At 42.5% G+C, this 12,818-nt stretch overlaps 1 protein-coding gene across 9 annotated transcripts in view; it reads left to right on the top strand.

The window, feature by feature from the left end:
• LOC141127250 (keratin, type II cytoskeletal cochleal-like) overlaps nt 1-12,818 on the top strand; it is a 478,789-nt gene that overhangs the window by 350,947 nt on the left and 115,024 nt on the right. For 5 of the 9 annotated variants that reach the window (XM_073613525.1, XM_073613521.1, XM_073613526.1 and 2 more), the window contains one exon: nt 9,994-10,193. The exons of the other annotated variants lie outside the window; for them this stretch is intronic. In XM_073613525.1, the coding sequence (XP_073469626.1) occupies nt 9,994-10,193 (200 nt within the window). The remainder of the gene's footprint in view (nt 1-9,993; nt 10,194-12,818) is intronic. 9 annotated transcript variants of the gene reach the window in all.

Genomic DNA, 12,818 nt, shown 5'->3' with positions numbered 1-12,818 from the left:
CACCAAATCATAATGAAGGGTGGAATGGAGGGCAAAGTAGCAACCAAGAAACTAGTATCTCAGATGATCAGAGGAGCACAGCCACTGGATCCCATTGTGCTACAGTTTCGGGTCCAAGGCTCGGGTAACCTCCACACTTACTCTAAATTAATGAAGATTATCAGAGAAGAGGGGGCACTCACGACTGCTAAGGAACCAAGGCCTGAGCTTACCAAAGGACCCAAACATGGCATCTCAGCTTGCGTCATACAGTCAGGACATGAAATAGAGACCAGCCCAGAAGAAGAGATCTGCAACCCCATTGACACCTTGGCCCAAGCGCAGACTGTTTTATAGAAAACCTTCTTCTATGGGATTCAGCAGATAATTGAGCAAGTGATGAAAGCCCAAGCTGATATGCAAATAAAAATAAAAAGAAGGGAACCCTGGGATGGTACGGGTGAAGGAGTAGGGAGTAATAAATGGGTAAATCTGAGTATAAGGGAAAGAAACGTACTAAATGGTGTGATTGGTATGAGAAATACCCAGAAATAGTAAAAGAAAGAAATACTTTATTGGAATATACAAAAATGGTTATAAAATGGTGAACAATGCATACAAAATACCTAAACCACACAAGTGTGCATACTGGTAAGAGGAAGCATACATATGTGTGGTACATAGGAGCCCAACATGTTTCGGATAGGAATAAAAATTCAGTTCCTTCTTCAGGGATTTCCTGTAAGGATTTTTTGTATGATCTGGGGGAAGTATATTAATAAAACATACCAGTCATTAGTATATGTATATATATACACATATATGTATATACAAATCATGAGTGTATATCATAGGTGTAAAGGGTATAAAGAGCAGAGTTGTTTGAAGGCAAAGAAAGAACATATATATGGAATGAAAAATAAATTAAAAATGAGAATGGGAAATGAAAAAATGATGAGGATGGGAGAAGATGAATAAATGATGTTGGGGGGGGTGGGTGGGTGAGAAAAGGAAGGAAATAGGGAACAAGTTGGAGGGGGAAGGGGAGGGGGGGAGGGGAGGGGGGGGGAGGGAAAAGGTGGCAAAAGTTAATGTATATATATATTAATGTAATATGTAGTGCCTAAGTAGACATATAGGAATAATGGGTGTCTAGGGCCAATATCAGCACATTTACCCCCGACAGCCATATCCTATAATGTACAGCATACAGCCAAAACTTTTAATATAGATAAAGTGAGTTAAATGGGGGTATATCCAATACACGTAACTCTGTACAACAGAGCCAACCGTGATAACAATCCTTATACCAGGATAATTACTACATTCTCCAATGAACATACAGAGATAAGGCAGATTGTTGCTAAATATTGGCATGTATTAACTAATGACCCTTTGGTGGGCCCTTTTGTTTCCCCCAACCCCTAAATTACTTTCAGACGCAACATCTCGGTTGGAGATCGCCTGGTTAAGAGCGAGTTCAAGGGACTGACCCGTGGCGACCCGTGCAATACACTTGGCACCTTTCCATGTGGGTCTTGTGGTTACTGCAAGTATATTAATACCAATATAAATCCATGCCTTCCTAATGGATGGACATTTTTTCCAAGGCATTACGTTAACTGCCAGACCACACTCGTCGTGTATTTAATACAGTGCGAGTGTGGTTGTTTTTATGTTGGCAAAACTATCCAGAAACATTGCAAGCGCCTATATCGACACATAGCGGCAATTAAATCAAAAGACCCTGATTCCCCATGGGGCCGCCACATTAAGTTAGTCCATTGTGAACGCTTTCCCAAAATCTCAGTTATAGCCTTGGATCGTATCCACCAGACGGTTAGAGGTGGAGACTTTAATAAACTGCTTCTCCAACGAGAAATGAGATGGATTGCAAATTTGAATGCCACCTCACCCCCAGGCCTAAACGAAATATTGAGCTTTAAACCATTTTTACAAGGCTTTACGTCAGGGGGCTACGAGAGGGACCTATAGCCACTTAATTTGATTCTATTAGCTGGCCACTTAGCAACAGTCTGCCTATCGCACCTAAGCATACAGTATCCTATATATGTATGTATAGATTATGTTAAAATTTGATTTCTTTTAAAAAAGTCTCTGTCATTTATAACGATGCTGCATGATGTATGTTTTTTCGTTTGTTATATGAGACATAATGTTACATTGATACTTATAATTCCATCGGTACTCTCATAATATGTCTTTGGTAATCTAATACATGATTGTATATTGCGCTTGTTGTGTATATATATATTATGTACAATTACTGATTATCCATGCCCTGACTGTATATTAATGTACACAGCTGGGTTTGTTTTTGATCTGACACTCTGCTGCTTCCTTTTAGGTCTTACAGGATCACCTATTATATATTACACAAATTTATACATTTGGATGGCCTGCCCTATTTTGGTTGGCTGCCGTGTGGTCGGCCGTGTCGTGTTCATCACCAGCACTATGTCCCCCGGCACAGGTAGGCTCCACATCCTTGGTTGGTGGAGCCATGCCTAGGACTCTCGGCCGCCCATTGGTTCGCCGCTCGCGCATGCGCGGTACGGTTGCCATTCAGGGCGGCCTTACTGAGTCCTCTCTTCCTGTGTCGGCGGCGCTGTGTCGTCTGACGTCACCGCGCCCGTTGACGCGATGGACGCCGCCGCGCCGGGGGAACAACTTCCCGGCGCACATTACCTCCTCTGCTGACACTGTTCAGCGGAGGGGCAGTGACGTCGGGTCCCACCCGTACCTGGCTTTACTATCCATTATCTACAATTGTCAGTAACATACATTCCCCGCCCAACACAGGTGTAATCATTCCTCCCCCATCTGATTCCTTTTAAAAAAACCTCCAAATGCAAACACATTTGTGCTGCATACCCAGGTTGTACTCCTGGGAGGAGGTTGTGATTCCATACACTCTACAATTTGTAAGTAAACATTTTCCAACATCATTTGAATACATCGAATTAACCATGTATTGTCATCCTTTTGCCTATGCCATGATTGTACAGAGTTACGTGTATTGGATATACCCCCATTTAACTCACTTTATCTATATTAAAAGTTTTGGCTGTATGCTGTACATTATAGGATATGGCTGTCGGGGGTAAATGTGCTGATATTGGCCCTAGACACCCATTATTCCTATATGTCTACTTAGGCACTACATATTACATTAATATATATATATACATTAACTTTTGCCACCTTTTCCCTCTCTCCCCCCTTCCCCCCCCCTCCCCCTCTCCTCCCCTTCCAACTTGTTCCCTATTTCCTTCCTTTTCTCCCCCCCCCCTTTTTTGGTCTAACCCAATATGACCAAAGGGCCCAGATGGTTATAACCATATTAATTATATATATTGCACATTTAACACTTATCTTCGTATAGATTTCTGTTCAACTCATGGACCTTTTGACATCTATACTCCAATATTATATTTCTTATATGTAGGGATGTACATTCCCCTTTTATATTGGTTGTTCCTCGTGGACGCTGGTGGTTTGACGTGCCTCACCGTATCTATATGGCATCAATGACCTCTCCTTGACATACATCAGAAAATCTCCATACCACCTTTGAGTCCAGGCCTCCATTATATATAAATTCACATATGGCATTCCTTATCTGAATTTGCGATGAACCATGGTGATGATGACCTGAAGTACCATTCAGCAGACTGTCAGACCATAACCCGTTGCTCTGTATGCAGCTAATTGTTTGAACGAGTAAGTCCCCATTATGCTCTATACTACTTTGAATTTCTGGTGTATTCTGAGCTCCTATTATTTTTATTCATCTTCTCACATCCTCATCATTTTTTCATTTTCCATTCTCATTTTTAATTTATTTTTCATTCCATATATATGTTCTTTCTTTGCCTTCAAACAACTCTGCTCTTTATACCCTTTACACCTATGATATACACTCATGATTTGTATATACATATATGTGTATATATATATACATATACTAATGACTGGTATGTTTTATTAATATACTTCCCCCAGATCATACAAAAAATCCTTACAGGAAATCCCTGAAGAAGGAACTGAATTTTTATTCCTATCCGAAACATGTTGGGCTCCTATGTACCACACATATGTATGCTTCCTCTTACCAGTATGCACACTTGTGTGGTTTAAGTATTTTGTATGCATTGTTCACCATTTTATAACCATTTTTGTATATTCTAATAAAGTATTTCTTTCTTTTACTATTTCTGGGTATTTCTCATACCAATCACACCATTTAGTATGTTTCTTTCCCTTATACTCAGATTTACCCATTTATTACTCCCTACCCCTTCACCTGTACCATCCCAGGGTTCCCTTCTTTTTATTTTTATTTGTTGTAATGTATTATCGGGATGTGGTGATCCGTGTATAAATCTACTTTTATACTCTTATGTGGTAGTGGACCATCTCCTATTTAAACCAAGCTGATATGCAAAAATCACTCTTAAAAGTGAGGCACGCAGTGCCCACCTCAGCAGATGGAAGAGATGACGTGACTCCTTCCCCAGTTCAGAAATGTTATCAATGTGGAGAAGCAGGACATTTTGTTGCACAGTGCCCAAATGGGGAAAGCTTGGCAGATACCGCAGTGGAAGTTGCCAAAGCATTGAAGAGGGCCTCTGTGATTGCCTCTGAGCGACCTAATGTCCCACTCCCCTTGACACATATAGCACGGCGTCGGGAATTCAATGTACCCTCAGACTCGCCTACTGTGCCTTGCCAGAGGCCAACAAACCAAGACGTCTGTTTAAACTGTGGAGGTGTAGGCCACTACCAGCGAGAATGTCCTAGTCCACCGAGGAGGACAGAAGACTGGTGTAGACCTCAGGGAAGATCTGAGCCTTCAAGAAGAACATTCCCGGAATCTGCAAGGGAACAATGGAGAACATTTGCCGTTTATGCCGTCTCAGTGAGAAATGCTTATCAGCCTCCAGAACAATGCCAGAAACGGCACTCCCAGCGCTGGAATCTGAAAGAAGCACAAGTTCAGTCACACCAACCTACTGTTCCTGATGTTCCTAAGAGGCCTCCTGCCCAGTTGGTAGGCCCTCTGCCCGTAGTGCCTATTCTGGTTGAAGGGATTTATACCAGAGCCATTCTTGATTCAGGTGCTCAGGTTACCTTGCTGACCAGAGACTTTTACAAGAGGTATTTGTCATACATGCCCCTGCAGAAGTTGGAAGATATAGAGATCCAGGGTATGCAAGCAGAAGATTACCCTTGTGATGGATATCTGCGGGTCAAGTTGTCATGTGATCCATCGAGGGCTGGGAAGCCCTAGAACTTTGAGACACCATTGTCTGCCCTTGGCTGCCAGGGTACACAAGAAGTTCATTGATCGTTGGGCCCAACACAGATCTGGTGAAGTGGCTGTTAGCCCCTGTTGTCCCCAGATAGGGTCCCTTACCTTCCCAGCCAGCAGGAGGGCCAGAGGTGTCTCCCTCTCCCATAGTGGATGGAGGAGGATCCACAGCAGAGACAAAAGTGGTTAAACAAGGGGAAGTGGCCAGTGAGCCTACTGAGCCAGAACCAGTGAAGCAGACGAAACAAAGAGTCATTTCCCAGTTCAAGAGAACAACCTGTAATGTGTTGGATGAGAGTTCCAAAGAAGTTAGCCTCACCCCTCAAGGGTTGCCAAGAGAGCCTGACCTTCTCACCACAAATTTGGTGAAAGGCAACCCCATCTCACCCCCTGGTACATCTATACAGGACACTTCGGTATCAGTAACAAGTGTACAGAACAGCCCCCCTTCCTGTGATAATTGGTGGGAGACTCATCTGTGAGTTCTGTGTCATGGTCTGAACCGTTTGAGTTTAAACTCTTCTTATGATAATGCAACTTGTTTGTTTTCATGTGTGCATTAACCCATTTTTTTCCGCTTGTATACAAAAGCATGTAACAGGTCACAAACTTTGACTGTCTTTGGGGACCAAAGATTTCAAGTGGGGGGAGTATGTAACGCAGGGGTTGTGACCAATTTAACATGCTAAACAATGTGTTGTTTCTTAAGTAAGAGTTTGGCTCCCTCTAGTGTCCTTTTAATGCTAATGCTGTTAGAACTTTTCTTCCAACCCTAAAGAAACAGCGCAGCAAAGCATTAGGGGAGATGTAGTCTGAGGGAGTGACTCATGTGTTTAATTCAGTCTGGGAACTACTGACCCACAATGCCTAGTTCACTGACCCACAACGCCAGGTGACATAACAGCCTGCTGGGTAAGCAGATGAAAGGGACAGGCGTGGCATGTTTCCGGCCTCTTGGGACGCCATTCATCACCTGCCTGAAGTAAGGTCTGTGAGTGTGACCGACAGACTGTGGCCTGTGAGGCACAGAGCGGAATCGGGTGGCCTCTGAGGAGTTCCAGAGCACAGTCAGCTGGATCAGTGTGCGGATGGACCGGAGGACCCAAGATTTCTAAAGGTTATCTGCATTACAGTCATCAGCCATCAGAAGGAGCGGTGCGGTGTGACAGCGCCAGCTTGGATCAAACTGAGATATCAGGAAAGGAGCCTTGCAAGCATCTGGGCCTGTTGTGGTGAGCGGGCACTTGCCCAGATCAATATAGTGTACTATTGACTAAGTGTATCAGCTTTAGGCTGCCAGTGAAACTTGTAGTCCCACAGAAGAATCTCACTTATCCATAGGCTGCATGCAGTGGAACTTCAGGGTGGCCTTCTCTGTGCTATAAGTTGATGCTGCATCAAATCCACTGATAAGGAGAAAGTATTATAAGTGCCTTTCTGCTTGCCAGTACACAATCATCAACGCAGTACTTATTCCTCAGTCTGTTGTCTACTTGTTTCCCCTGTTTGGATTTACAAATACTGCAGTCTAATACATGAGCTAGCTGAAGATCAAGAAGACATTGGACTTCTATCATCTTATACAAAGTACTATAGTTCACTCTGCATATTGGGACATTGCATCACAACCTAGGAGGAGCCCTTGAGTACAAGATATTCGTATTGTGTTGTATTACTGCATTTTCATAACAGTTTTTGCAGATTTGGTGTGCATGCTTGGAGGTCAGTGGGAAGGTGCTCAATATAAGTGTTTGAGGATATTGAGCGTCTATCTTACTGTGTGCCTGTCTACATGTACATCCTTATGGTGGTCATTGAATTTTTAAATTTTTATGTACACATTGACTGTTATCTATTGTCATCCTTTATTCCTAAGTTATCACAGTGTTTATTGTGCTAAGTATTTTCTCAGTAAAAGTGGTTAATTGACAACTTGTGTGAAACTCCATCTATTACTACAGCTGGTGAAGTGATGAGTTCCAAGGCTACGGTAAATATACTATATAGTGTACCATTACTGTGTTTCTCTTTACGGCTGGGTCTCACACTAACATTATCACACAGGTGTGCCAGAGGGGTTGAGTCTGTTCTTGGGGTTGATAGGCAGAGTACAGGATTAAACATTCATCAGCAGCTCCTACGGGGGTAGTGCTACACTACAGTAGGCACTTGATGAACTTGATGTTACTAATTTTGGATACCATAAAACAAATAAAATTGTAAAAGTCTGAAAAAAAAAAACACAGAAGAAGAGGACAGAAGAGATGGGCATTGACTGCCTATGGCCCTCTCCACCTGAAGAGACTACTACATCTGGTCTAACCAAAAAAACAGACCCATAGACACAAGAGCCCACTCCTTAAATCAGCTGTTAGAGGTCCCAGAGGATCTTACAACATCAGCAGCAGCAGAAGATGTAGAAACTAACCAAGACCACATACAGTTAACAAAAGAAACAGATGAAACTGAACCTATTGTGTCGCAAGGAACCACAAACCAAACAAGCCATTCAGCCCCCCAAAAGACTGATATGAGACACTCTGGGAGAAAGCTCAGAAGACGTTATCTACACTACTCAATGGGGGATATAAAAAGTGCAGCCCTAAAACATATATCATACAAATGTAAATTGATATGAATCATAAAGTGAAAAATTTGTATAAATAAATATATAGAAAAACTCATAAGCTCATAAACAGTACATGTTTCAAAAGAAAGTCCATATATTCGTGATTCAAATGTTAATGTTCAATCACCCAAGTGAAAAGAAATCCTCGCTGTGAAAACCTTCTGCCACCAAATATAGTGTGAGGAAGCTTACCGGAACAGTGGGACCCTATTTAGCATATACCAAATGGGTCAAACGAGCTTTGGTGTCTCAACACCTGAATAGGGAATCTTCACTGGAATCATCACCAAATGCCGACAACCACTGTATCCAATGGAATGGTATATAGACTTATAGAACCTTTCAGTGTGTGGAGTCCTCTCATCGATACTCCGTTAGGACATGAAATCATGGAGAAAAGATAGAAGACTCGACATAGTGTAAAACCATACGTAAAATTTATTTCTGTGTGAGGCGGCGCTCATCTCTCTCACACAGAAATACATTTTATGTACAGTTTTACACTATTGCACTGGAATCATCACCAAATGCCGACAACCACCGTAACCAATGGTCCTCTCATCGATACTCCATTAGGAGAAAAGATAGGAGATTCGACATAGTGTAAAACCATACGTAAAATTTATTTCTGTATGAGGCGGCGTTCATCTCTCTCACACAGAAATAAATGTGTAAGTGTAATTCACAATTTCTGAATTTGGATTCTTTTTGTCCTTTTTCTGCTTTTGTTATATATTTTTTTTTCATTTTGTTTGAACCAAGAGTGGAATCTGTGATCCTGTCAAGCAAGATGTCCCTGGGCCTGCTGCATGGTAGTGAGTGAGTGTGACAGAACTCAATGTCACTGTGTGTTTTGGAGGGAGCTGTGGGCTGGTCTCCTACCAACAGACTATGACCGAGCAGAGAATGAGAGACTTGGGGGCAAAATGGCAATGTGATGAGGTCTCTATGTAAGTTGCATCCCTTCTCCCCCATCCCCCCTCTTGTTATTGTGTTTAATTATGTTAGGTCTTGGCACATAGACAAAAGGTGTGGAGACACATCCCAGCGGGGGATGTGTAAGGAGGGGCTGCCTGCTTATAATCCCTTGGTGTGTTTCAACTGTAGTTGTTTGAATATACAAGTGTTGAGTTTCCACTGGTTCTTCCTTGTCCGGGGAGTGTCCCTAACTGTGTTTAAAGGTGTATGTTTTGTACTTGATAAACAGTTTATGCTCTGCATGTTTAACCCTCAACACCTGTGTGATTTACCTCGTGTTTAGAGGGTTGAGGGCCGGTTATGGCGAGTCTGCCAGCTGCGGGTGCATTTGGAGAACAGGAGACACAGGTCTGGAGGAGGTGCCCAGCCAGGGTATCCGAGATCTGTCACAGTGGGCATCCCCCTAGTGCGATTGTTTTTATCATCAATGTTCAGTGATCCTTTGGATTGTAAGTGTACAACACACTGGTTATTGCTGAGCATTAGTTTGATATGTTTTTACATTTTTTTTCAGCTTCTGTACCTTCTCGTTTCCTTGAAGAAGAGAATATATTGAAACAATTTGGAATATGAGAATACTATTCCCAAGCTGTTCCTATGATCACTTATCATTTTAACAATTGTTGGTGTCATTTTTACTAGAAGTTTTATATGTGACAATAAAAATTGTACATTTATGAACTAATAGTCTGCATGCCTGTAAAACCCCAATCCACATATTTATTCTCTCTATCATGTATATCATGGAAGGATCTCTATTCAACATATCCTGTGCAGACCAGCTCAGGGACGGAGGGAATCCATGATGTCTCATCATTGTATCACGGCCTTCTCCGGAAACACACTTCAACTCATCTGTTTTAAAACTTGTCACCCAGCAGTATGATTTTAACATAGACCACATTCAATTCAATCTTGAGCTAAAATAAGACCACATTGTACTAGTTAGTAGAAACACAGAAGACACATTGGAATTTGACCCTGTTACATGTGCAGTGCACATCTGTCAGAAAATGTAAAACCTCTTTATTCTGCCAAATAGAAAACGTGTTTTATTATAATTGTGTTACAGGCAAGATCCCTGGAACAGCAGAACAAGATGCTGGAGACCAAGTGGGCTTTCCCACAAGATCAGAAGACAGCCTTTTCTCAGCTGTTTGAGGTTTATATAAACAAACTCAGGAGGAGATTGGATAGTATAAATCGTATGAATGCTCAGCTAGAGGCAGGACAGAATAGCATGGAAGAAGTGAAGGAAGAATTTAACAGAAAGTAAGTCAATTATTGTTATTATTTTGGGTTCATTTTGAAAAAAAAACCATTCCATAAATACATTTAGAAGAAAAAAAGACCTCTCCTGCGCTCAGGTGTCCATGAACTGGATATGTGGTGCAGCCACCTATAGAAGTAATGCCTAGCGTCTTGCAGCCCTCATTTGAACAATGGGTATTCAAGCTAAAAAAACAGAAAAGAAAGAGGGCGCACCAACCTAGTGCATTACCACTGATAAACTTTAATGCAGCATAAAAACAGTAAAAATTATACTCACAAACGAGCTAATAAAGATAGCTTTCGAAAGGGCGCAAAAGCGCTGTTTCTGTGGATTGACACCCCAGGACCTGTTGCCGAGAGGATCAGACCAGCGCAAATGGCTGATGGCTTACGCGTTTCGGGGGAACACCCCTTTCTTCAGAGCCTAAGCGGGCAATGGTTGGTCTCTCAATTTGCTCTCTCTATAAATTCACTTTGAGATCCCATATGTATTCTTAGGAATTTTATACTATGTATTATTTATTATTATTATTTTATAATCCTTCTTCCTCTAGATTAGTATAATGCTGATATCATGACGACTAATTGTTATGGACTTCCATGTGTTGTTTTTTAACATTAAGTTTTTTTAACATTAAGTATATTATATGTTACATGTCAATCTATGAATTTTATGGATATGGTATGATCTACTGTACCTTGGAAGGATACTTCTGCGGACTCCTTTTATTAATCTAACAATTATATATTATGATCAACATTATAGGTTTGGATTCCGTTTTCCACTATCCCTTTTTTCACTTCCTTTTTTGGGAATCGACATTTATATTACAATATTTTCAATTCTATTCTTATTTTTTAATTAATTTTTTAAATTATACATTCCTTTCCCCCTCCATTTTTCACCAATGTTTTCTGGCATGGAGAAAAGTGGGCTGAGCGCTGCTAGTAGAATGCTGCCTGTCCTGCATAGCCAGATCGCGTCTCTGCCAATGATAATGATAGTAGTGGAGAGATTAGTAGAGAGCGCGCGGCCTTACTGAGATGCGCGCGCATTATTTACCATAGGTTTGACGGTCGGAAGCAGTGGGTGGAACGCAAACACACCCACGCTTCCGGGCCGTGCTCATGGCGCACAGTGACCTCTGACGCCTGCGGAGGAGGGGGAAATGACGCCACGATCGGCCGGAAGTTGCGGGTGGAACGCAGGAACGCCCGCACTTCCTGGTCTGTCGAATGGCGTGCGTTCCGCACACGACATGCGGCACTATTATGGCTCCTGGGAGCCGGAGGAGCCCTGCACCATCCACCCCAGTAGATCGGAGGCATGGGGACACAATTAAAGCTGCATGCAGGAGGTGAGGTGTCTTTGCTTTGGTGCACCCAATCCCCCTTCCCCTGCCCTGTTGTACATAGCCTATGGTGAGAGTGAAATTGATCTGCTGGCTCAGTGATTTTATGTTTATATTTATATTTAATTTTTTTTTTCCTTTTTTTTTTTTTTTTTTATTAATCAATTTCTTTTTGTACTAATATTACTATCATTCTTTTAGCAGACAATATAGAGTGATGTTTGCCCTCTATATTCTGGCTACTAATGGGGAAACACACTCAGAGGGATGGGATAGGGAGGGTTAACCTGAATGGGTGGGTGGTGCCTAATACCTGTGGGAGGGGGCGTTGTCACTAATTGGGTGGGGTAGACACAGGCACATACATACATTTATAGAGAGAGCAATTCGAGAGACCAACCATTGCCCGCTTAGGCTCTGAAGAAAGGGGTGCTCCCCCGAAACGCGTAAGCCATCAGCCATTTGCGCTGGTCTGATCCTCTCGGCAACAGGTCCTGGGGTGTCGATCCACAGAAAAAGCGCTTTTGCGCCCTTTCGAAAGCTATCTTTATTAGCTCGTTTGTGAGTATAATTTTTACTGTTTTTATGCTGCATTAAAGTTTATCAGTGGTAATGCACTAGGTTGGTGCGCCCTCTTTCTTTTCTGATAAATACATTTAGCACACACACTTTCCTTTCAATGCAAGTAAAAAGCAGAGGCAATTAGAGTAGGCACAGGGATAAACGATTACACAGCAGAGCTGTAGAATGGAGAGAGGGAGGTGTTAACTGTAACTCCATGCTCCCAACCCCCCTTAGGAATGTCCATAATTTGGACTCCAGGCTGGGGTGGCGCTACAGACAGCATGAGGTACTTTTCTAACCCTGTTCTCCTCGCAAGGGTCCTGGGTTTACCTTGGTTTGTCTTTGTTGTTGCCTCATAATGAATCTGTCAGTCCCAGGTACCTCCACTACTTATGCAGTTGGTTGTGAGTACCACAGGTGCAGCTGGTGTGCTTTACTTTGCCAAGTACTGCAGTATGTTTGATACTAAGTGCAATGGGAACAGTCCTGTGGTCCTTTCCATCTCATGATCTTCTAGCAGCTCCAGGGTGGCCTGCAGCAATCCTCCTAACATGGACATCTTGGATAATTGTCCCCTCCTAGAGCCCCCCCCCGCCCCAAGTCTTCCCTGGCTCTCTTGAGTATGGCTCCATCGTCCACTCTATCCAGAGAGGAGCTTTCTTCAGTTGTGCAGGATTCCACAAGCCAAATATCTGCCATGATAGCGTAC

Source organism: Aquarana catesbeiana, linkage group LG02 (genome assembly GCF_042186555.1).
Source record: "Aquarana catesbeiana isolate 2022-GZ linkage group LG02, ASM4218655v1, whole genome shotgun sequence".
Lineage (NCBI taxonomy): Eukaryota > Metazoa > Chordata > Amphibia > Anura > Ranidae > Aquarana > Aquarana catesbeiana.
Note: the sequence above shows the minus strand (reverse complement) of the source record. Positions and strands in the feature narration are given on the sequence as shown.